The 23,328-nt window shown below is 51.6% G+C and overlaps 1 protein-coding gene across 1 annotated transcript in view; it reads right to left on the reverse strand.

The window, feature by feature from the left end:
* GALNT2 (polypeptide N-acetylgalactosaminyltransferase 2) overlaps positions 1 to 23,328 on the reverse strand; it is a 179,635-nt gene that overhangs the window by 16,446 nt on the left and 139,861 nt on the right. The window contains exons 4-11 of the mRNA XM_079899955.1: positions 18,934 to 19,032; positions 18,630 to 18,697; positions 18,307 to 18,372; positions 12,018 to 12,139; positions 9,853 to 9,940; positions 6,090 to 6,177; positions 4,977 to 5,080; positions 1,928 to 2,054 (exon numbers count right to left, since the gene is read on the reverse strand). Of these exons, the coding sequence (XP_079756081.1) occupies positions 1,928 to 2,054; positions 4,977 to 5,080; positions 6,090 to 6,177; positions 9,853 to 9,940; positions 12,018 to 12,139; positions 18,307 to 18,372; positions 18,630 to 18,697; positions 18,934 to 19,032 (762 nt within the window). The remainder of the gene's footprint in view (positions 1 to 1,927; positions 2,055 to 4,976; positions 5,081 to 6,089; positions 6,178 to 9,852; positions 9,941 to 12,017; positions 12,140 to 18,306; positions 18,373 to 18,629; positions 18,698 to 18,933; positions 19,033 to 23,328) is intronic.

Below are 23,328 nucleotides of genomic sequence, written 5' to 3' on the forward strand. Positions count from 1 at the left end.
GAGAGAGAGGAGAGAGAGAGGGAGAGAGAGAGAGAGGGCGGGCGGGGGCCGCGACGGCCGTGCTGAAGGCCTAACAGACCCACGCTGCCCCCTAGTTCTGAAGCCTGGCTCCCTTTCCTCCCCGCATCTCCAGTGTATGGGACTCCCGGGCTGTAAAATACAACGGAAAAGTTTTCTTTCTAAAAACGAGCGCCTCTTTTTTCCTTTAAAAAAAGTGCATAAAGCAATGTTTGTGTGCTTTAACACTGTTCTCTGAAATCCCACGCTTTGCTGGTAGGTATCAGTGCTTTGATTCCAAGTATTTGATGTCTCTAATGAGAGGTTTCTGGGAAGCAACTCATGCTGCCCCGGAGGAAATGTACATTATCACCGTTTGTTTGATTTTGTAGAATTCATCGTATAAGAGCATATTTTTGTTTCTAACAGAGCAGAAATGATGTTTAGACAACATTTGGGAAAGGATACACTTTTGAGGAGAAGGTAACTTGGTCAGAAGCATCATTTGACATTTGGCTTCTATTAAGGTTGCCTAGAAAGTTGATACGTTACGCTAAGAATCCACCTTCTGTACAAGACAGGTATACTTATAATCAAATGCCACATAAAAGATAAGCTGGCCATCCTCCCCCCCGTGCACGCCCACCCTGCTCTGAGGTTTCCCTGTGTCCATAGGGGCATCCCGTTAGCAAAGTGTGTGACCGGCAGCCTGGGGGTCACCCTTGAGTCCCCCCGGCCCCCTCCCGTCCATTGGTAAACACGCCTGCCTGGGGCCGCAGCTGGTACCTGGCCCTGGCCACCCGGCTCTGCCCGGCCCTGCAGTGGAGGGGGGACATGTCACTCGCACCATCGTTTCCTCCTGGCATCATCCTCGCGGCCCTCCGCCCAGGGGACAGAAGGACCCCCCTTAAAGTTCACAACAGAGAAGTCGAGTATCTGCGTAAAACCCACAGGAGCTGCCCCTCCTCCTGCATCGAAAGACACCCAGTTTCCCTCAACGCACAGAGTGCAGACCCAGCTGGTCTAGTCTCCCTCGGTGCCTACTGTCCCCTCGTTCTCTGGGCTCCAGCCATACTGGGCAGCCTTCTGTTCTGCAGGCTCGTCTCGGCACTGAGGAGCTGCTCCCCACGGGCTCCTCTGGCTCTGGGACAAGCGCCCGCCCACCCTGCAAACCCGTCCTCCTGCCCCAGCATGTTGGCCGCGTGACCACATTCCGCCTAGCTCGCAGCATCTCTCGGAGTCTGAAGTCATCTTTTCAGCTGAACGCCCCCGTCTCCCTGGGCCAGGCTGGCTGGCCTGTGCACGGTTCTGTCTTGCGCATCTGAAAGAATTCCTGAGGAAAAAACGGCGTCCCCTGCACTGGTAATTCGCTGTTTTTTCTTCAGAAAACTCTTCATTTGCTGTCTTCATGTTTGCAAAAATCTACCTATTATCTATCGTGTGTTATCTGTTATCTATCGTGTGTTATCTGCCTCTACAGCCCAGTGGGTCCTGGGCTTGAACTTGTGTGGCTGCCTTTAGCGCTGTTCATAGCTGCACCTTGAAGGGTAACATGTGATTTAAAAAGTCCAAGCACTCCTCTCTCCTATCTCCCCATAACACGTTTTTGGCACCCGGTTCGGTGACCAGTCCCACTGGCCCTACCCCGCCCTGCGCCCCACCCTCACCCCCGGCCACCCCTGTTTGCTCTCCACCAGGACAGCTGTGTCGCTCTGAGGCTGTCCTGCGCGTGACCTCGTGCCCCATGGAACCTGCTGAGCCCAGCATCTGTCACTCAGCGGGATGCCGCTGTCCTCAGTCCCCACAGCTGCCCTCGTCACTGCCGAGCGGCGGCCCCTTAGAGCACACGTTTCCACACAGCCCACGGTCAGCCCTGCGTACGGGGCGGTCAGCGGTGCACTGGGCCCTGCTCGGCCTCTCGGCCACTTACCGGGCAAAGACGGTGCCACTGCCGCCGGGGAAGGTGTAGGGGTGCTGCTTCCGGAACACGTGTCCCACGCGGCTGCAGGGGATGATCTCCAGGCTGCCGCCGCACTGCCACACGCGGAACGAGATCTCTGAGGTGGTGAACGACACGGGGTGACCGAGAGCCCGGGCCACCCCCATGGGGTGCGGATGCCCACCCTACCCCCATGGCCTGAGGCGATGCCCAGGGAGCACTCCCTTTCCAGAGGGTCCTGAACGTCCCGCGTGGGGACCTCTGACACCACGTCTCTAGGCTCCAGGGTCATGGGGCCTAGGGCACGTCAAACCGTCCAGCTGTATACCGAAGCATGTACGATTTTAAGTTGTCACTGAAACCTCGATAAAGGTGGAGGGAAAAAAAAGATTGAATGAAAGGTCCTACTTCAGTTCACTAAGAGGGTGTCTGCACAGCACAGTGTCGTTTCACAGACAACGTAAAGTAGTGGAGGCAAAAAGAGATAATTCATGCCGAACAAACGACCCACACTGGGACAGGCGCTCCCGCCACTGCAGCACCGACCAGAGTTACAGATGCCGCGAACTACCCACACTGGGGCAGGCGCTCCCTCCACTGCAGCACTGATCAGAGTTACAGATGCCAGCTCTACCTGTGTCACCAAATCCCATGTTTTCATGAAAGAATTCTATCTGAAATTTAAAAAGAAGTAAGAGTGAGCCTACAGAAACAGTTTTCAAATTCAGACTAGAAGCCCTGAGACAAGAGTGATTCCCTGGCCTACTGAGAACAGAAAGACTCCTGGCATCAGACCCTATAATGTCACAAACACTGCATGAGACACGGCCTGGAGCTCCTCTCTGGCCGGTTCTCCATCGTGGAGCATCGCATGCGCCTTCTGGGAATCAGCCCTGAGTTAGAAAAGGCAACGGACAGCGCACGGCCGTGAATCAAAAGGCATGAAATGCCCACCATCAGCCCTAAGGTTGATGTAACAGGCAATCATATACGCCATCTTCCTCTAAAACTGTTTTTTTTTTTTTTTTTTTGGTATGTAGGCCTCTCACTGTTGTGGCCTCTCCCGTTGTGGAGCACAGGCTCCGGACGCGCGGGCTCAGTGGCCATGGCTCACGGGCCCAGCCGCTCTGCGGCATGAGGGATCCTCCCAGACCGGGGCACGAACCCGCGTCCCCTGCATCGGCAGGCGGGCTCCCAACCACTGCGCCACCAGGGAAGGCCTCTGTCCTTTTCAATTGCTTCAATTAGACTTACACTGCTGGTCAGGCGGTCTGGCAGCACCAGTGGATTTGGCGGGGCGCACCTGGAGGGGGTGTTCGGATTTGACTTGGGCATCCCCGTCCCCGCCTCTCCTAACTTGGGCCCACACAAGCCCTCAGGCTGGACAACTGCTGGGGGTGTGCAGGCAGCACCCAGAAAATCCAGTCTGAGCAGCACCAAGAAGAGAGGGAGGCTCACATCACGGACTCTTCCTGCTGAAACCCTCGTGCCTGTTTAACCCCGATGAGAGAAGACCCTCCAGAGCGGCCGTGTCAGAGCCTGTCACGGGAGGAGGTGCCAGGATGCTCAGGCCGGGTGGCCCCAGCCCTTCCTCCCCACCCACCGTGCCTCACCCTACCTGAGCCCCTTGAGCCCTTCCAGGGAACCTCGCACAGGGCACAGCTACATAAACATACAAACCAAACCAACAATAAACTAGGTAACAGGAAACATTATTTCCCCTCCCACTGGTCTCTGGGTGCAAGGTCTCCTTTGATACTTAAATCAACACTCTCCTTACACCCTGATACAAAAGGCCACCTGCCCTCCAACCACGTCAGCCTAATGGCACACACTGCTGCGAACCCCACCGCGTTCTGGTCCCCCCGAGTGGTGGTCCTGGCTGGCTGGGCTTCCCCAGGGATGTCTGCAGGGCGAGGGTGACTCAGAATTCCCTTCAGAAGGTTAACAATCCTTCTGAAGCCTTCCGTGCTCCACAGCCTTCCATCAAGCCCTGCCCGTCAGTGTACTGTTAACAAAACCGAAAGGCATCTGACTCTGAACCTTCGTCCTGGTGTAGTTACTGAGTCTAAAGCAGCTTTCAGAACCAACAAAGGCAACAACCTCTCTCCACAGGTGAGACGCTATCACTAACACTGATATCATAAAATGAGGGAAAAATAATGGGCTTGTCTAGTCTCTTAAACTTAAAAAAAATCAAAGTCTCTGTTACAAGTAAAAACTACTAAAAGTGACAGTGGCATCCTTTTTACCTCCTTTCCTCGCCCCCCTCCCCTCCCCCCAGGGTACATCTACCCGGGGATAATGTAATTTAACAGCATCCAATAGCCAAGGAGACAACTCAAAAGTGAAACAAGCAAAAACCCCTAAACAAACAAATAAATTAAGAGTCTTTTTATCTTTATGGAGTAAATACAGTGCAGCTACCAATAAAGACTGAAGTCTATAAAGTTCCAATGTCCGTAAACATAGGTAGAATGATTTGTGTGATTACAAAAAACAAAACGAAACAAAACAACACGAAAACCAATCAGAACCATTCACAAAGTAGTCAGGAAGGGACAAGTGCCCCGGCCTCTCCACCCCATCTGATTCCCACGACCACAATTCAGCCAGTCCGACAGGCTTCGCCAGGGCTCACTTTCCACCCCATGTGGCTAAAAATGAATCTTAGAAGCTGAAATCCTCCCCCCATTTTTGTCAGCGTGCTTTCCAGACCTTGGATTCGGGTGACATTAAAAGTGTGCATTTCCCTTCAAAGACTTACTGTGTGTCTAGCATAACGCCCAACCCAAGACACTTAAGGATAAAAAGGGTCTATTTGCACCTTATGGGGGACTAATTGTGTTCAGTAAACCGTCACTTTAACGTCTTTACAAACCTTTTCCAAGGGGCACCCTGCATACCACAAACTCCTGCTTACCAGTCCTTCCAAAGCTTCCACTTTTCATTTCTACCCCTCTTGGTGGGCAGGAAAAGACCACGGTTTCAGCAGAATTGGAAACGGTTTGGTGTCCGAAGACACAAGGCTCATACGTACCCAGGTTTTCTCCTCCCCACACATCCATCATCATGTCGTATTTCCCCAGTTCTTCAAAATACAACTTATCCATCACGAACAACCCTCCAGCAATCATAGGGGTTCTAAAGAGGCAGAAGGGAAGAGAGGGAGAGGTCGAAGGTCAAGGTTAGATCGCCAGCATTCTAATGCCAAGGTCAAGCCTACAGGCCGACCTTAGGAACAACAGCACAGCCATGGTCTTTGGCCCAGAGCTCTGGGTGCCCCTCTCTGCTTGAGCCCTGCTGTCTTCAAGTGCCCCCCACTCGGATGCTCAGATGCTCCCAAGGGCGAGGGGCTGCGTGGAGCCTCCCTACGAGAGGGCAGCCGCCGGAGCTGGGCCCCTCGCTGACAGCGCCCTAGGCCGGTGCTCGGCTCTTCTGTGCCGCGGTCTCCTTGGAGGACGACAAACAGTAAGAGGCTACAGCGCCCAGCGCACGTAGGGAACGCAACCTCATCCCGGGCAGCTTCCTCCTCTGCTGGACGGGACCGTCACCTTCTCGCGTCCCCATCAGCCTGGGGACAGGCCGGCGACAGGACCCCAGCCCTGTGCCTGCGGAGTCGCCGTGGTAAGTCAGGGCCCCGGGCCGCACGTCTGGAGCTCACTGCTCACGGGGGACCAATCGCCGCAGTGCAGACGGTGCCGGCATCCGCGGGGTTCCCTGTAACCACGCGTCCCTGGGGAGGCGTCCCCACCCCAGCCGGGCGCGGCTCAAAGCCAGCTGGTAGTGAACCCAGTGCTTCCTCCGGGGGACAGGAGGGCGGAGCCCACCGGGGGCGGGCAGGAGGCTCCCACTTGCTGCCCACCGCCTCCCCAGTCCCCGAGGGCAGCCCAACACCCCACCCTGTGCGGGAAAACGCTCTATGCCACCAAGACACGAAGGACGTGGAACTGGCAGATTTGATACACGTACATAGAAAAAGAATCTCAAAATACTTTACCCTATAATCTGGAGGCAGAGACTCTCCCCTGAGCTAGCATGAGGGGAAATGGGGGTATGGCTGGAAGGTGAGAGCTCCACTAGGTCCCTAGGCCTGCTGTCTCATCTTCCACCCCAGAGAAGGGCACCCGAAGGACGCCTGCCTGCCACTTACTTTATGGGGGCGACCGGGTTCCCCTGCCGGGACCGTCTCTGCTCAGGCGTCATGTAATCCCATTTGAACACCAAGTTCCAGTCAAAGCCTGCTGGTTGCAGAAGAGAGAAGAAACACAGGATGCTGTGAGAACAGGCTGTCTGCTCCTGGCACCGCTGTCCGTCACAGCTTAAAAATATTTGTTATTTGGAATGGACTCACTGTAACCCAAACAAAGGAAAAACAAACAAAAACGATGCAGAGGGAAGAGAGTGACTGGGGGGGGGGGGGCACGGAGACCAGCCGGGAGGACGCACACTGAAATCTTCTTTCCCCAAGAAGCTTACCCAAAACAGAAGGTGTGGGTCAGACTTTTCTAAAACCAGAATGCATAAGAATAAATGTGAAATAAGAGAACTGGAGTCTGTGAGGACATATCCAAGGGCTGTAAGGAGGCGACAAAGAAGAGGGATCGACTTAATAAAAAATCTGCCAGGTGCCCCCAACACGGTCCCAGGGAAGGGAAGGCAGGGGGCGCAGGAGTAGGTGGGAATGAAGGGGCAAGCGAGCTTCACTTCTGATAACATGGCACCTGCCCCACGTCACTTCTAGAATCCACAGGCCGTGCGGGTGGCAGAGCCCGGGCCTGGCCCCTGGTCCATAGCTGTCGGATCTTGTCTTTCCTCAGAAGGTACCTGGCACACCCCACCTGCGGACGCTCTCCAGAGCATGGGCCGCGTTGCCCAGGGTCTGACAGCCAAGCCTCACTGCTCCAGGGCCGTCCATCCCTCAGCCCTCTGCCAGCAGGCTTTCTGTCCGCAGGGCTGGTGCAATGCCTAAGTTCAGACCTTCCGTCTGTGTGCTCTGAATCCAGCATTTATCTGCCCTGCAGCCTGAACAGGGTAGGATGGCACAGGGGCTCGGGGGCTCCTAGGCCGGCGTGGCACACATCATGGCTCAACCAGAGGACAGAAAGGTGCCCCCGCTGTCCCTGTAGAGCGCAGCGGGCTGGCAAATGGGAGCGAGGGGCTGGAGGGCCAGGCACCAGTGGTGCACGGAGAGGAAACAGACACAGACTGATTGTCTGAGGAGCCCGGCTCTCCCCAGACACGGCCTGCTGCGCACACAAGCACCGCCAGCCAGGGAAAAACAGACGTCCCGGTGCACTGTTGACAGAACACAAAGGCCTCCACTGGCCAGCTGATGTAACATTACCTGCATTTTGGGGGGAATGTTCATTATTATTTAGCTTATCAATTTGGTCCGAAGAGCCAAGCTATATTAGATTTTTAAAAATCTGCTAAAAACATCATCCTTGATTTTTCTTTTTTCCTAAAAGGGGTTTGGTGAAATGCTCTTAGAGTGAATCTGGCCCGGCCCTGGGGCAGCGGCAGGCCGCTCCCACGCAGGGCATCTCACTGTCCTGCACCGGCTCCGCCGTAAGCGGCTGCCACGGGAGATGGAGAACCGTCACATCTCAGCTCCGGCAGATCCTCGGGGGGGGGGGACACACTCTGGACACTAACGCTTTCTTGACAGCCAAGGCTCCGAACTCTTTATAGCCCCAGCGTGCTCACCATCTTCTAAGACTCTCCTGACTCTTGTTTCCCAACCTAGGTGCGTCCTCCCAGCATGACGGCCCGGCCAGAGGCCTCTGGGGAGCTGCCTGGTCACAGCCCTGCCCTCTGCCGGCCGCCCTGTGCGGCCGCACTATTATCAACCTGTTTCTCAGACAGGGACGCCGAGGGCCAGAGGAAAAACAGCTCCCGTGGCGACACCGCCTGAAAGAGGCACCAGAGCCCGGGCCTCCCTGGCCGGTCCCAGGGTTCTGATTTCTGAGGTTCCGTCCAAGGCCACGGTTCTACTGTGTCCTTTTTTGGATGTCAGTTGACCCTCAGTCTGTGTGTCTGTCTGGAACAGTCCATCTCCTAATCAGCTCAAAATGTTGGAGATGGGAAAAGAAGCCCCTCATTTTAGAGAAAGAAACAGGGGTGCTAGGATGCTGGAAAAAGGGTTCACTCATCTCAGGTATGAAAAATCAATAGTGAATAAATTACACACGGAAAGTAAAGGCTCTGACATCTCTGTTATATCTCTCTCTACAGCAGGCTTCGCTGAATTCTTGGCTCTCAGCCGAGGTCTGAGAGGCAAGGCTGCCGGCCAGCTGAGATTCAGAGCAGGAGGCATTTACTGGGCTGTGTGGGAGCCCTGGGGCCACAGGTCACCCCCATACACACACAGTCCCTGGGACACAGGGGAGCCTGGGGCTACAGGTCACCCCCATGTACACACAGTCCCTGGGACACAGGGGAGCCTGGGGCTACAGGTCACCCCCATACACACACAGTCCCTGGGACACAAGGGAGCCTGGGGCTACAGGTCACCCCCATACACACACAGTCCCTGGGACACAGGGGAGCCTGGGGCTACAGGTCACCCCCATACACACACAGTCCCTGGGACACAGGGGAGCCTGGGGCTACAGGTCACCCCCACATACACACAGTCCCCAGGAACACAGGTCACCCCCACGTACACAGAGTCCCTGGGACACAGGGGAGTCTGGGGCTACAGGTCACCCCCACGTACACACAGTCCCGGGGACACAGGGGAGCCTGGGGCTACAGGTCACCCCCACGTACACAGAGTCCCGGGGACACAGGTCACCCCCACGTACACACAGTCCCGGGGACACAGGTCACCCCCACGTACACACAGTCCCGGGGACAGAGGTCACCCCCACGTACACTCAGTCCCGGGGACAGAGGTCATCCCCACGTACACACAGTCCCGGGGACACAGGTCACCCCCACGTACACTCAGTCCCGGGGACAGAGGTCACCCCCACGCACACACAGTCCCTGGGACACAGGTCACCCCCACGTACACTCAGTCCCGGGGACACAGGGACACAGTAGAAGCCTGCTCCTCAGGCAGGGCTAGCGGGACTCCCGTGCGCCCAGCAGCTTCGTGAAGCTCCTCGCGAGAACACGGTTTACCCAGCTGGGGTCCAGGAGCCCCCGGGGTCCTCAGGCCCTTTCAGCGGGTGTGTGACGTGAAAACTGCTTTCAGTTTATGCTAAGGCTCTACAGGCCCCTTTCCATCTCATTTTTCCAAAGTGCAGGAAGGAGCGTTCCGGAAGCTGCAGGACGGGCAGCGCCCACGTGGCTGCGTCACCTGGCGTTCTCACCGTTCTCAGCCTCACCTTCTAACACGGCAAACGCTGATCGCTACGGCCCACGTGAACAAAGCTCTTTGGGGCCTTCAATGTGAAGTTTTAAGAAGGTAAAGAGAGTCTCAGACAAATCACTGTGGGACCCCGCGGCGGGAGGGTTTGAGGGGTCACACTTGAGCCCAAGGACCCCCTGGAAACTGGCAGGGTCATTCAGATAAAGGTTCCCCAGAAAGGTTCCACCACGGCGGGACGTGGGTGGCTGTCGGGCAGAAGAGGCTGACAGCCAGGCCGCGGGAGGGCTGCGCTCTGCAGGCCTCGGGGCCCAGGAGTCACGGGTGAGCGGGGCGGATGGGCTTCCAGCAGGCGATGGACGCTGCGGTGAGGGGGAGGGTGGAGAGGGCAGACCCCCATCGGCCTGGCGTCTCCACACCGGCTCCGTACGCCAAGCCGGTGCCAGGGACGGGACCCACGCCTACCGTCCAGGGGAGGCAAGGCCGTGTCTGTCCCCTGGTGAACCCCGCCAGCTGAACACAGGGGCGCTCTTGGCCGCGGCCCGGCACGGCCGCGTGCAGGCACCGTCGCCGCCCCTGGGACCCGCGCAGCACCTACCGCCTTTTAAGTCCGCAGACGCGCCCACGTACTGAAAGTTGTCCATGTTGATGACGTCGATGATGGGGGACACGACGCGGGTCCTGTCCTGCAACGCAGCGAAGGCAACAGCAGGTGTCAGAGGCAGCCGGGACCCGCACAGGTGGAGGTCTGAGCGTCACCGCTCACGGGGAGATGGCCGCGCTGGTCCCCTGCCACCCCACGCCCTGGGGGGCCCGGCTGGGCACCTGCAGCCCTGCGCTGCGCTGGGTGTCGGGGGCGCAGAGGACGCTGCCCCCCAGGAGGCGCCCGAGCGCACGGGGCCACCCTGCAGGTGTTCACTGGCTGAGAGCCTCTCCCGGGACCCTTCCTGAGTTGTTGTTTTTTCCCCCAAACAGCCAGGAGCAAATGTCAATTTTTATTAGTTCCAAAGGAGTTCTCAGAGCGTGCCAGCGTGAGACTGGAGTGTTTTATTTAGTGTTTTCCCAAATGTCAAACCTCAACCATGGAGGAATTTTCATTCTAACAGGATCTAAGCTCGGCTGTACTTAAACACCAGTATGTGTGAGCTGCAGGAAGCCTCAGGAAAGGACTCACGGCTGCGACGCCCACTCAGATGCGACCCCGGGCCTGGGAGCCGAGTGTGGTGTAGAGGTTCCAACCGCATCACGGGCGGACGGCGACCGAACTGACTGGAGAACCCGGAGCCCGAGCCTGTCTTACCCGCGGTTCCACCCAACACAAAACATTCCCTTAGGCTGAGGCCTTTCTTTAGGCCACACTGTCGCTGCTCTGGTTAGAGTCTGTGAACACAAGACCTTTGAACTCTCCTGCCCTCTTTAAACTGGGCTAGTTGGTGCTGGGGAGGAACTCTGCCCCACGCTGACAGGGAACACAAGGGTGGCGCTTCCCTGAGCCACGGCAAGAACCTGAATCAGCCAGAGAAAGACTTCGAGAAACAAATCAGTAACAGGGCAAGCGGAGCTAAGAACGTAACACGTCAGAGGACTCCGCTCAGAGAACAGAGGGCGAAGCTCAGCCACCACCAGGGGCAGGCTTACAGCATGCAGCCCCCAGCGCAGAGGGTGACGTCCTCCATGCCCGCTCAGCCTGGGGATGGTGCCGCAGATCGTCAACTGCCCCACGTCCAAGTCCACGCCCTTTATTTTGATCTCTTTTGATGGGACTAGAATGAGGGAGAACGACAGTTCTCAACTCTTCCCATTCTTTCTTTAGGAGGTGGGGGGCTGTTTAAATAACCCTGACAGTCTGACCACAAGGCACGCCGCCTCCATGTGCCCGGGTATCATGGCAGCTTTCACTTCGCCTCTGCGTCCCTGGGACGCACAGCCTGGTGGAGTGAGTAGCCGGGGACGGGGCCCCCGGGATGGGCATGCGTGTGTGTGTGGGAGGACTCAGGGAGGGACTCAGCGAATCCCACTTTGCAGCCTGGGCTCTGCCCCCTGTATGAGTTTTGGTTAAGTGATTAAAGTTCCCTGAACCCCAGTTCCCTCAACTGTCAAATGGGGGTGAAACCCTGGATTAAGGTAACGTGTAAAGCATCCGGCAGGTAGTTAGCGCTCAGTAAACGGCAGTGAACGTGAGGGTCAGAGCACTAGTAGTTTGTCTTATTCATGTCTCAGGACTCACGGTCCAACCGCGATCCCTGCTATGGTGCAAAAAGAATGACTTTACTATTTCTCTAGTACTTTCATTACATCTACTTTACTGTCTCAAGGAAGTGCTTTCTTAGTAGGGAGGAAAGAAAGTCAATAAAGCAAGCAGAAGGCGAGAGAGATATCACAAGAGGCCATAGGTCATCCTAGTGATGATGTTTCTAGAAGGCGAAGGTGCACGGTCTCGGGTCAACCGACAGCCTCCCGCGTCCCTGTGTGGTTGGGACTCTGCCCCCCCCACGAGCTGCAGCCTGGGTCTCAGGGCAGCACGGCCGGGCTGGGGACCCCGCGGCCTCTGTCCTCAGCGCTCTGCCCCCTCTGAGCTCCGAGAGTCAGTGCAAAGCTTCAGGCAGGGAAGGAAGACCCCCCTAGGGGAAGGGCTGTCGTAGCCTCTGCTGACCCTGGCCTCCTACCTGACAAATGAATTTCCCCTATTGACAGATTCCTGTGGAGGATAAAATCCTCGTAGGACCATGTCGCAGAGGCCCTTCCTCTGGCCTGCATCCTCACCTCGGCCACCCTCTCCAGGAGGGGCTCCAGCCAGTACTCGTTGCACTCGCAGTGGCTGTCCAGGAACGTCAGGACCTTGGCCTGGGCCGCGTCGGCCCCCCGCACCCGCGAGCGCATCAGGCCTGTGGAGTGAGGTCAAAAACACGTCGCGGGGGAATGCCCAGGGAACGCGAGAAAAACAAACAAGAACTGTACCCCCAGCACCTGCACCGACACCTCCCCACGCAGCCCTCTTGCTGGGCACAGAGTTTATCGCCAACGTGCGTGGAGGGATCAATACCGCCTTGCAGTTTACCCAGGTAAGAGTTCTGTCAGGACCTTTTTCTTTTTCAGTTAATTGGATGACTGAGAAAACAACTTGGAACTACTGCCTTATGAGGAAGGCTTTGACATAACTGAAGTCTCCTTTATCAAGCAATGGAAATGTGGAACTTCTAAAACTACTCTCCTCTGACACAGCAATAGAGTTTTCTAATTAACTGGGCTAAGGCACGTGTCACCCAGACACTTTAAGTGCTAATGGGGCCAAATTTAATGGTGATAATTTCATGATAACAGTGTTGTGAGTATCTGTGTGTTCTAAGACTCATCGCGAGCCAAATGAACATAAATGATGAAGCCCAGTTGTTTGGCTTCTACACAAAATTAGTAACGCTGTTGGTCACATTACAGAGTTTATATAGCTGTGATCTGTTAGTGATATCATTTTTCATTATCACACATAGTAATATTCATCACTAGATGGTGTGGTCATAAGTGGCTTCTGCTATGTACGCTGGGCTTTTATCTATCCATGGAGATATGAGATTATTCACAACTGGTAAGGACAGTGTTGTGAGTTCTTTATGCAGCACAGCAGTCAGGAAGGGTTTTCCATGGTTCTTAAAGAGCTGCATGACAGAGTAGGAAAAAGGGCAACGACTTCTAGTTCTGGTATTATGGAGCAGCTTGTAATAGGCAAACCCTCTCTCAGAGAACAAGTATAAACTGAGCAAAATAGAAAATGCAACTATAGGAAAGGGCTAGAGTAGCCGAGGGCAGGCAGAACCTAGAGGGCATTCAACCCTTAAAAGAAGAAAATCACAGAGTGAAATCCCTGTAAACATGGTATTTGCCCCCGATGTTACTCTCCAATCCACTGCAGTGCAGCCTTTTTTGGCTTGAGGCGTCAGAGGGTAGAGTTTGGGGCTGGAGAGTGGCTGGAAACAGAAGGAGGAGATCCTGGGAAGGAGCTAAGTCCCAAATCTGGTGATAACTGCCCTTAAATCCTTGGCGGACGCCTGAACCTGCAGGCACAGGGGAGACCCCAAGGAGTCCATGAAGAGAAACAATTAGAAGATAGAAAGAACTAAGATTTCAGCTGGAATCAGGGACACAATTTTTGGCAATTGAGTTGTGCCTAGAAGGACTTGGCAAACACCTCATTTCTACAGAAACTCCAGAGGGAATACATTTAGGAATACGGACTACGTCTCAGGAATAAGGGATTCATCCAAGATACACATATGCTTTCAAAGTATAAAGACAAGCCTACACAAGTTCAAAGTCATGAGCTAGTAATTTAATCGCCCAGTATAACAAAGATCAACGCCCTAGAGAAAGATAACAGAATCCAGTGTCTCTACAACATACCATTCACAATATCCAATATAAAATTTTAAAAATTAGTAGACAAGAGAAGAGAAAAATGTGATGCATATCCAAGAGAAAAAACGTCAATAGAAACTCACTCCGAGACGACGCAGAGTGAAATTAACAGATGAGGATTTTAAAGCAGCTATTATGATAACTATACCCAAGAACTCCAAGGAAATGATCATTGGAATGAGCAAACACGGGGAATCTCAGCAGAGAAATGAAAACCACAAGAATTAAATGGATATTCCAAAACTGAAAACTGCAATTTTCTGAAATGAAAGAACTCACTGACGGCGCGTAACAGCAGATTAGAGATGTCAGAAGGACCAGTGAACTTGAAGGTGGATCAATAGAGATTGATCTGTCTGGTGAACAGAGAAAAAATACTGAAAGAGAAAAAAAGCCTGAGTAACCTATGGACAATATCAAGTGGTATATCATATGTGCACCTAGAGTCCAAGAATAAGCATAAAACAATATATGAAGAAATAAAAGGCCAAAAAGTTCCCAAATATGCTGAAAACTTCAACTTACATATTCAAAGGGATCAGCAAACCTGGAGCAGGATAAATAAAAAGCAAATCAAATCTAGGCAAGTCACAGTCAAACTGCTAAAAACTAACGATAAAGAGACAATCTGGAAATCAGTGAGAGGAAACAACCCATAACACACAGGGAATCAACAATAAGCTGACAGCTACATTCTAAACAGAAAAACAGAGGCCAGAAGACATTTGAATGACATTTTCAGAGTGCTGAAAGAAAAACTAACGGTCAACTCAGAATTCCATTCAGAGAAAATACTCTTCAGCAATAAAGGAGAAAGAAAGACTTTTCAGATAAACAGAAATTGAGAGATTTTATTGCCTACAAGAAAAAATAAAGTTCTAAACGTTCTCTGGGCTGAAGGGAAATGACATTAGATGGAAACCTGAATCTGTGGGAAAAAATGAAGATACTAGAAATGAAAAATACGAGGATAAATTTTAGAGTCCATTTATACATTCTAATTTCTTTATAACTGATTATTTACAGCAAACATTTTAACACTGCACTGTGGGGTTTAAACCATCATTAACAACATATGAAGGAAACCACATGACAACAGCAGTATACAGGACAGGAAACAGAAATGGAATTAAAACAGTTGCAAGGTCTTACATTTAAGGTAAAGTTGTATGGACTCTAAATAGACTGTTATAAGTTAAAGATGCATGTTGTAATCCTCAGAGAAGCCACTAAAAGAAATGTATAGCTAAAAAACGAGAAAATTCAAAATGGAACACTGAAAAAACCAAAAACACACAAAACATCACTTCAAACTACATTACAAAGCTATAGTAATCAAAACAGTATGGCCTTGGCATAAAAACAGGCACATAGATCAATGGGATAAATGGAAAGCCCAGAAATAAACACACACACATATGGCCATTAATTTACAACAAAGGAACCAAGAATACACAATGGGGAAAGGATAGTCTCTTCAATAAATGGTGTTGGGAAACTGGACACATGCAAAAAAATGAAACTGGACCCCTATCTTACAACACACACAAAAATAAACTCAAAATGGATTAGAGACTTGAACGTTAAGACCTGAAACCATAAAAGTCCTAGAAGAAAATATAGGTAAGCCCCTTGACATCAGTGGTGGCAATAATTTTTTTAATTTGACACCAAAGCAAAGGTAGCAAAAGCAAAAGTAAACAAACGGGATTACATCAAACTAAAAAGCTTCTGCAGAGCAAAAAAAAGTATTCACAAAATGAAAAGGCAACTATGGAATGGGAGAAAGTATTTACAAATCATATAACTGATAAGGCATTAATATCCAAAATGTATAAAGAACTCATACAACTCAACAGCAAAAACAAAAACAAAAGCAAAATAATCACATTAAAAATGGGCAGAGGAATTTAAAGACTTTTTTTCCCAAAGAAGACATATAAATGGACAGCAGGTCCATGAAAAGGTGCTCAACATCACTAATCATCAGGGGCTTCAAACCAAAACTACAATAAGATATCACCTCACACTTGTCAGAATGGCTGTCATCAAAAGACAAGAGATACCAGGTGTTGGTGACGATGTGGAGAAAGGAGAACCCTTGTGCAATGTTGGTGGGAATGTAAATTGGTGCAGCCACTGTGGAGAACAGTATGGAGGGTCTTCAAAAATTAAAAGTAGGGCTTCCCTGGTGGCACAGTGGTTGAGAGTCCGCCTGCTGATGCAGGGGACACGGGTTCGTGCCCCGGTCCGGGAAGATCCCACACACCGCAGAGCGGCTGGGCCCGTGAGCCATGGCCGCTGAGCCTGCGCGTCCGGAGCCTGTGCTCTGCAGCGGGAGAGGCCACAACAGTGAGAGGCCCACGTACCGCAAAAAAAAAAAACAACCAAAAAACTTAGTGTGGTGATCACTTCACAATATATGCATATATCAAATCATCATGTTGTACATCTCACATAGTGTTATATGTCAATTACATCTCAATAAACTGGAAAAAATAAATTAATCAGGCAGGACAGTGGGAATGGAGGAATAAAAAGCACACAGGACAAATAGAGAACTTGGCCTATGAACACGGTTTTGGCTCCACTACCATTATTAAATAGCTGGATGACCTTGAAAAAGACACTTAACCTCTTTCAGCTTTAATATGTCCATCTGCACAACGAGAAGGACTAGGCTTTCAACCTTCAAAGTACATCAGTATTATTGAAATGCAGATGTCCAGGCCCCACCCCTAGAAAAACAAAAATTTTTATTCAATTGTGGGTCGGGTCAAGGCATGGTCTTCTTTTATTTTTTTAATTATTATTATTATTTTTTTGCGGTACGCGGGCCTCTCACTGTTGTGGCCCCTCCCGTTGTGGAGCACAGTCTCCGGACACGCAGGCTCAGCGGCCATGGCTCACGGGCCCAGCCGCTCCGCGGCATGTGGGATCCTCCCGGACCGGGGCACAGAACCCGTGTCCCCTGCATCGGCAGGCAGACTCTCAACCACTGCGCCACCAGGGAAGCCCCATGGTCTTCTTTTAAGTTCCCCAAGTGATTGTAATGAATAGCCAGGTTAAGAATCGCTGGCACAATTAAATCCCCAACACTAAATGAACCCAAGGCCATGATTTTATGCAACTGATCTTCTATGTCACCTAGTAGCACTGCTATGAGCATTTGTGTATATGTTTAACTGTTTGGGACACACACAAGCACACATACATTTGTGTGTGTGCATTTTCTCACTGGACTGTCACATTCCTCACTTGTTCCATATAGTTCTACCATAATCTGGCTTCCCACAGCTGCCTCTCTTCATTCCTTCCCCAAACAAGGCCTCAGTGTGGGTTCTTACCCACAAGAACAGCCTAACGTAAAGCAAATGCAAATTTATATTTAGAAGGACTGCTTCTGATTTCTAAGCAGGTTAGAGCCCCTCTCTGAGAGCTAGCACGTGGTTGTCAGTTACAAAATGCCCACATGAAAGCTAATTTCTTTCTTTTATTCCCTCCTCCCGCCTCATCTTCTTTTTTTCCCCTGTGCCAGCAGACACTTTGGGTTTGAATTCAACAAGTTATCATGTAGTTTCTTTAGGGGCAAATACAATGCAAGATTCTGGTTTAATCTCAGCTTCGGGGGCAGATGTGAGTCCAGCAAACAGCTTGCTTAGGGGAAAGGCTGACCCCATTGTTTATGCATCTTGAACATCTGGATTGATGACCTTAGTTGGTTAAAATATGGTGTTGATGACATCGCCCTAACGGGCTCACCCACTTTACTGGCTGATTAGATTCTTGCTAAGAAAAACTGTATTTCCCGACTCCAGCTGGATTGCACAGGGGACCAGAAGAAAGACAATGTTCGCTGACCAAACGGCACAGCCACCACTCCAAGATCAACAGTCAGCCTCAAACAGCAAAAACGGCACATGTTTTAAAGCTCTGCCATTTTCCTACAGAAAGATTTCTCAGGACCACGGAGGAGCTGAGAATCCAGCCACCAGCTCTGTACCAGCATGGATGCGCTGGATGTTAATTACATTATGAGTCTGGCTTCCTTTCCAGACACTTCAAAGTAATGCTTTCCTCTCTGGAGCTTCTCTTATAACTACCAATAAAGTGGGCTCGATGAGCCCAGCTCCAGCAAAGACAAGACTGACATCAGGTTTCGAGGCTGGCATTTGCAAAATCCAGTAAGCACGTAACGGCGGTGGGCTTTCCCTTGTTTTTGATAGTTCACCTTGGGCAGGCTGTCAAACTGGAACCCCAGTTATTTTAACAGATGCCTGCAGCATGGAGTCATTAAAGTTCTCAATGCTAAATCTCTGTTTTTCTTCTAAATCCTAGTACTCAAGGGACTGATAAGACTTCCTAGGTTGTGAAAGAAAGAGAGAAGCCAGTTTTCTAAATACATAAATAAAAGCGTAAGTTGAACTATTGCCCTGGTGCGCAAACAATTTCAATTAGTTAAGCTTTCGATATCCTTCCTGGGGTTGCTGGGAGAGGCTCCCAAGAGGCTCTGTTGGAGGAAGGCAGACAAAACATGAGACAGTTCATTGTTCTTGGAGCTGAAACGCTTCTTCACATTATTACTGGGCTCAGGAAAAGTCAGAATTCAACTGTCTTGGTACTGAATTGAGAAAAGTCTTACCTTCTCGCCGATCATTCCTGAGAACCCGCACTTTCTCAATTTTCCCCAAGAGTGCCCCGTCTTCCGCTAGGAAAAGAAAAGAAGCAAAGCTTTTGAACCTCAAGTTAACTAACGGAGGGCTCGGTGGGCAGGGACAGTGATTCTCCATCACCTTCGGGCTGGTGAGCCCCTCGGGGCATCAGAGAGGCACCCTCTTTCTGCGGCCCCTACTTCTGGCCTTTTCTTGAAACTCATGCTTAGCACCCGCAGCCCAGGAAGGCTTGGGTCCAGAGGGCCAGACGGAGGAGGATGCTTGGTGGGGGGGGCAATCGGTCTCTACTTACGGTCATTGCTGTAGTCGTCCACCAAAATGATTTCTTTTATCAGGCGGGGTGGGCTTTTCTTAAGCACGCTGAGGAAAGGCAGAAAGATAAAGCTGCAGGCCTTTCAGGCTATGACTGGGGTGTGCAATCCTCACCCCTTGGCCCCCGCGGGGCTGCACAGTCAGGTGCCCTGTCTGCACCCCCAAAGACAGCCCCAGCCCGGCTGTGCTGGGGATCCGGCCCTCGTTCAGCATCCCTGCCGGGGGACGTCCCCTGCCCGCATAAGCGGCAATGGGTGGCAACAGATGGCAGCCGCTGGCCTCACCTGACCACTGTTCTCAGCAAGGCCGACCTGGCTTCATTGTGAAACGTGATCACCACGCTGGTGGCCGGCAGATCTACCCGCCACTGCTTCCGCTGACACCTGAAGGAGGAGAAAGAGTGACCTGAACGACGAGCCCGGCGCGACCCCGACAGTGTGGGCAGGTGGCCCTGCAGGACGGGCACTCGGGGTGGACCTGTCGTCTGCAGGGGGCCCTGGCCTATTCCGAGATACGGCGACAACGGCACATAAGGACACAGAAAAACACAACCAGAGCAACATTTTAAAAGATGAGAGATTTCAGTGAAAAGTAACATATTGAGAACATCTTTCTAACATGTTGAAAAAAAAAGTGTGTTTCAAAACAGTGAAACCCCATTTAGTCTCACATGCAGATACACCTCTACGGATGTGCTTTTCACAGTTCACAGTGGTTATTTCTGAGCGGTGGAACCAACTGTGCACCGCTGCTCTTTTCTCGTTTCCTACTTTGCCTGCAGCAAGCACGTGAACCGCTGGGATTCTTCCCAAAGTTGCATGTGGTACCTGGCACTACCCCACTGACGGCGCCCCCGATCCTGGAATGCAGGACACACGCCCCTCCCCTCGCCAGACCGCGTCCACACGACGTAGGTGACAGCGGTGCAGGCTGCTGCGAGCAAGGGAAGGATGGGTGGGCACCTGAGCCTGTCGGCTCCCCCTTCCACTTGCAGCAGTACTGAAAGAACCCAGGACCGCTCTGAATAAAGCTGATTCAGGCCTGCAGACTACGGGCAGATCACAACAGGCACTTGTCACGTCTGGTCCCTGCAGACAGACACAAGGCTGCCACGGCCGTAAATAGCTGCTTGAAAACACAGGATGCTATAGCCCTAGGCTGAAGATGCTGAGGCATCACCCACTAGGCGACAGAAAGGACTAGTAAAGGGAGACTGGGCTCTGCAGAACCCATCATTAAGGGACCCTTCAATCCCCTGAAGGCTCCATGAACTTGAAGAACATGCCGGTGTCGAGGTGATGCTCCCATGAGAGAACAAGACCCCTGGGCGGGCTCACAGCTCACGAGGACGTCTGTGAACAGTCAAGTCGTGGCGTGAGTGCATTCAGGGAGTTACCAGGCTGGTGGTACTACTGAAGCCGGGAGGGGGAAGGGGTGAGGCGGACAGCTAGAGTATCTTTGGCCTCTGGAAGCAGTTCTCAACCAGTAATTTTATACCCAAGGTGGAGAAGGTGACGGTCTTGCCTGCAGTAGGGTAGGGAACACCAGCCGGCGCCCAGGACGTGGTCCCTCCAGGCTGCACTCACCATCTGGGGGTCCCTGCACAGGTATCACTTCAGTGGTTTCCACTGGAGAAGCTGGAAAACCTTCCATGGGGCCAGTACATTTTCAAGAACTTGTTTTACTCCTTAGCTCTTAATGGAATTGACCACAGCTGTAAGTGATCTGCTCCCAGAATTAAAGGTGTCTATCTTACATGGGAAATCAGTAGGAAAAGGAGAAAGATTAAAAAAAAAATCTTTGGTGCTCAGCTGCGCCTCAGAGGAAGACAGTCAACAGACACTGATTTTCCCTCGTGACTGGTAAAACTACTTCAGAGCAAATTTTGAAAATGAACAAGAAAAGCAGCAAAATTAAAAAGCAATTAGGTCAGATCACAAAATGGGCTTCTTTTGTTTATGTCAGTTATGTGGATAGCTGGATTTTAATTAACCACGAGAAAACAACGTAATATACCAGTTGCTGTTGTTTGGGAAAAGAAAGAATTCCGCAATTACTGTTGTTGATCATTATAGCTCCTGACGGCTAAGTATTTAACGACAAGTAGACTGATAAGGCTGGGTTTTTGTTGTTGTTGTTTTTTAATTTCAAGAATCCGCCAATTGTTAGATTAAGGAAGTAATAAGTAAGACGCTGCAAGGTTCAACTGTAAACAAATTACCAACGAATGTCATTCCCAAGAACCCAATCTTGTAATGCTAATGAAGTAAGAACCCCAGAATGGGACGCCCTCTGCAATCAGGCCCCAACCCACCCAGTGGCGAGGGCTGAGCCGAGCTCGGGCTGGAGAGGCCACGTGAGAATCAAAAGGAGAGAAGGAAGCATTTTTCAGGCTCAAATCCTAGTAAACTCAGCCGATCCAATCAGGTCCTATTCTCGCATTTTCTGTTTCTCTGCAGGAAGCCCCATCTCCAAGCACTTGGAATTCTCAAGGGGCTCTGGAAACATTTTTCAGAACACACAGGGCTGCTGCATTCACATCGTTTTATTAAAATTCCATAACACAGGGCACCAGGCACCTAGTTTTGCTAGGAACTGGCAATGAGGAAATTTCAGAGGTATATCCCATTCCTAAGGTAAAGAGGGATGACAAGTAAAGACTGAGGAGTATCTTATACCCCGTGAGTCTGAGTGTTACAGCTTTAGTATATGAATTCGGATCCTAAGTCCACACACTGTGCCAAGATAAAAGGGGAGGGTGGTATTTGAAGAATTTCTTTAAAAAGAAACAGAATAAATCTTGCATGTAAAGAGCGCTGTCCCTGCCAAGCAGAATTCTCTGCTCCGGAGCTGGGGGAAGAACACCCGCCTGCTATAGAAACCTGCCAGGGGAGCCGGCTGCCGGGGGCACCTTCAACTTGAGCTTCTTTGGGAACTGACAGAAGCTGGGGTTTATCTGGAGTCGGCATCAAGGAGAGTCTGCAGTCAGCTCTGTTCTCCCTCCCGGCTGATGCGGCTGAAGCAGCGTGATGCTGAAGATGGGCTTTGGGTCAAGTTCACTTGGGTTTCCAAGGGTCATTCTGGTAACTCCCTGTCCAGTCAAATGGGGACTTGAAAAAACTGGACACAGTGATTTTTTTTAAATCTCTAATTTAGCTTTACATTTCTCTGAGACTAGATGGCCATCAAAGCTGGATTCTGCATCAGCGGACATCAAGTGCAGGGAGCTCCTGAGCCCTCGGGGTGCAGAACGAACCCGGGGAGGCTTGTCTCTGACGCAGATGCTACACTTGCGGTTGGTCGAGACACTGATGACACAATCAAACACACGTCCTCAGACTGGGAAGCGAGAGGCTCCGTTTAACATGGTGGAAGGCTGCTCCGTGGTGTGGAGAGGGGCACAGAAACACACCCTCTACGCCACGCCCCCAGGGTGCCTCCCCAGCCCCACCCCAGCTCATCTGGCCTGTGGTAGCCTTGGTAACTGAGTGATCCGAGGCACTTCATCCCTGTAAATCTTTTCTTTTTAATATGTTATTCTTTTTTGTTTTAAATTAAAAAAATTTTTTTTGACTGCACTGTGTGGCATGTGGGATGTTAGTTCCCCGAACAGGGATCGAACCCGCGCCCCCTGCAGTGGAAGCACAGTCTTAACCACTGGACCACCGGGGAGGCCTGGCCCTTACAATCTTGGCAGGTTGTTGGGACAATCGAGTAGCGAAGAAGGACTCTGAATACTGGAAAGGTCCCTGTCGTCCTAATGAGGGTTACCACATGCATGTGGCAGCTGTGTGTCAACAGTGCCTGTGGGGGTTACCTAGGCATCTTTCCCACCCCTCTAAGCCAGCAGGGTCCCCAGAGAGCGGGGTGTAGACCCCACGACCCTAAGCATTCAACACCCAGCCCGCGTTCTGACCATGCTCTGGAGTCCCCCGTAGGAGGAAACCTCTGGCAAATGGGGACCCTGAGTGTCAGTCTCCACGGCAGTGACTTCTTACTGCGCAGCCACAGCAGGTCTTCCCACCATGTCTCAGCTTCCCAGGAGACACCTCAAGGGGAGACGCCAGGATCAGTCACGGTTTTTCAAGGTTCCGGTTGCTGTCACATGCATTTCTCTTTGCAAATTATTAAACTGGCATTCTGGATTCATTCAGCCTATGATTTTAGTTTGAGTCTGCCCCTGAGAGAAAATTTACCTTCGATTTGCTGACAACAAAACAAAGCAAAGCAAAGCATGGGGAAAAAAAATAAACAAGCAAAAAAAAAAAAAAATGTATTTCCCTGGGTTCACAAAGCTAAGGATCAAGTCTTGGGTCGTGATCAACTCAGTGTGGTAACGAATGTCCTGTGGCCTGTTTTTCCCAGGTCGTCACCCCCATCATCGTGGTTACGTGTGCAAGATATTTCAAACATAAAACCTAGAAGATGGGGCTTCCCTGGTGGCACAGTGGTTGAGTCCGCCTGCCGATGCAGGGGACACGGGTTCGTGCCCCGGTCCGGGAGGATCCCACATGCCGCAGAGCGGCTGGGCCCGTGAGCCATGGCCGCTGAGCCTGCGCGTCCGGAGCCTGTGCTCCGCGACGGGAGAGGCCACAACAGTGAGAGGCCCGCGTACCGCAAAAAAAACAAAACAAAACAAAACAAAAAAACCTACAAGATGTTATACAAGTGCCCATGCA

The sequence above is a fragment of the Stenella coeruleoalba genome, assembly GCF_951394435.1.
Source record: "Stenella coeruleoalba genome assembly, chromosome: 16".
Classification (NCBI taxonomy): domain Eukaryota; kingdom Metazoa; phylum Chordata; class Mammalia; order Artiodactyla; family Delphinidae; genus Stenella; species Stenella coeruleoalba.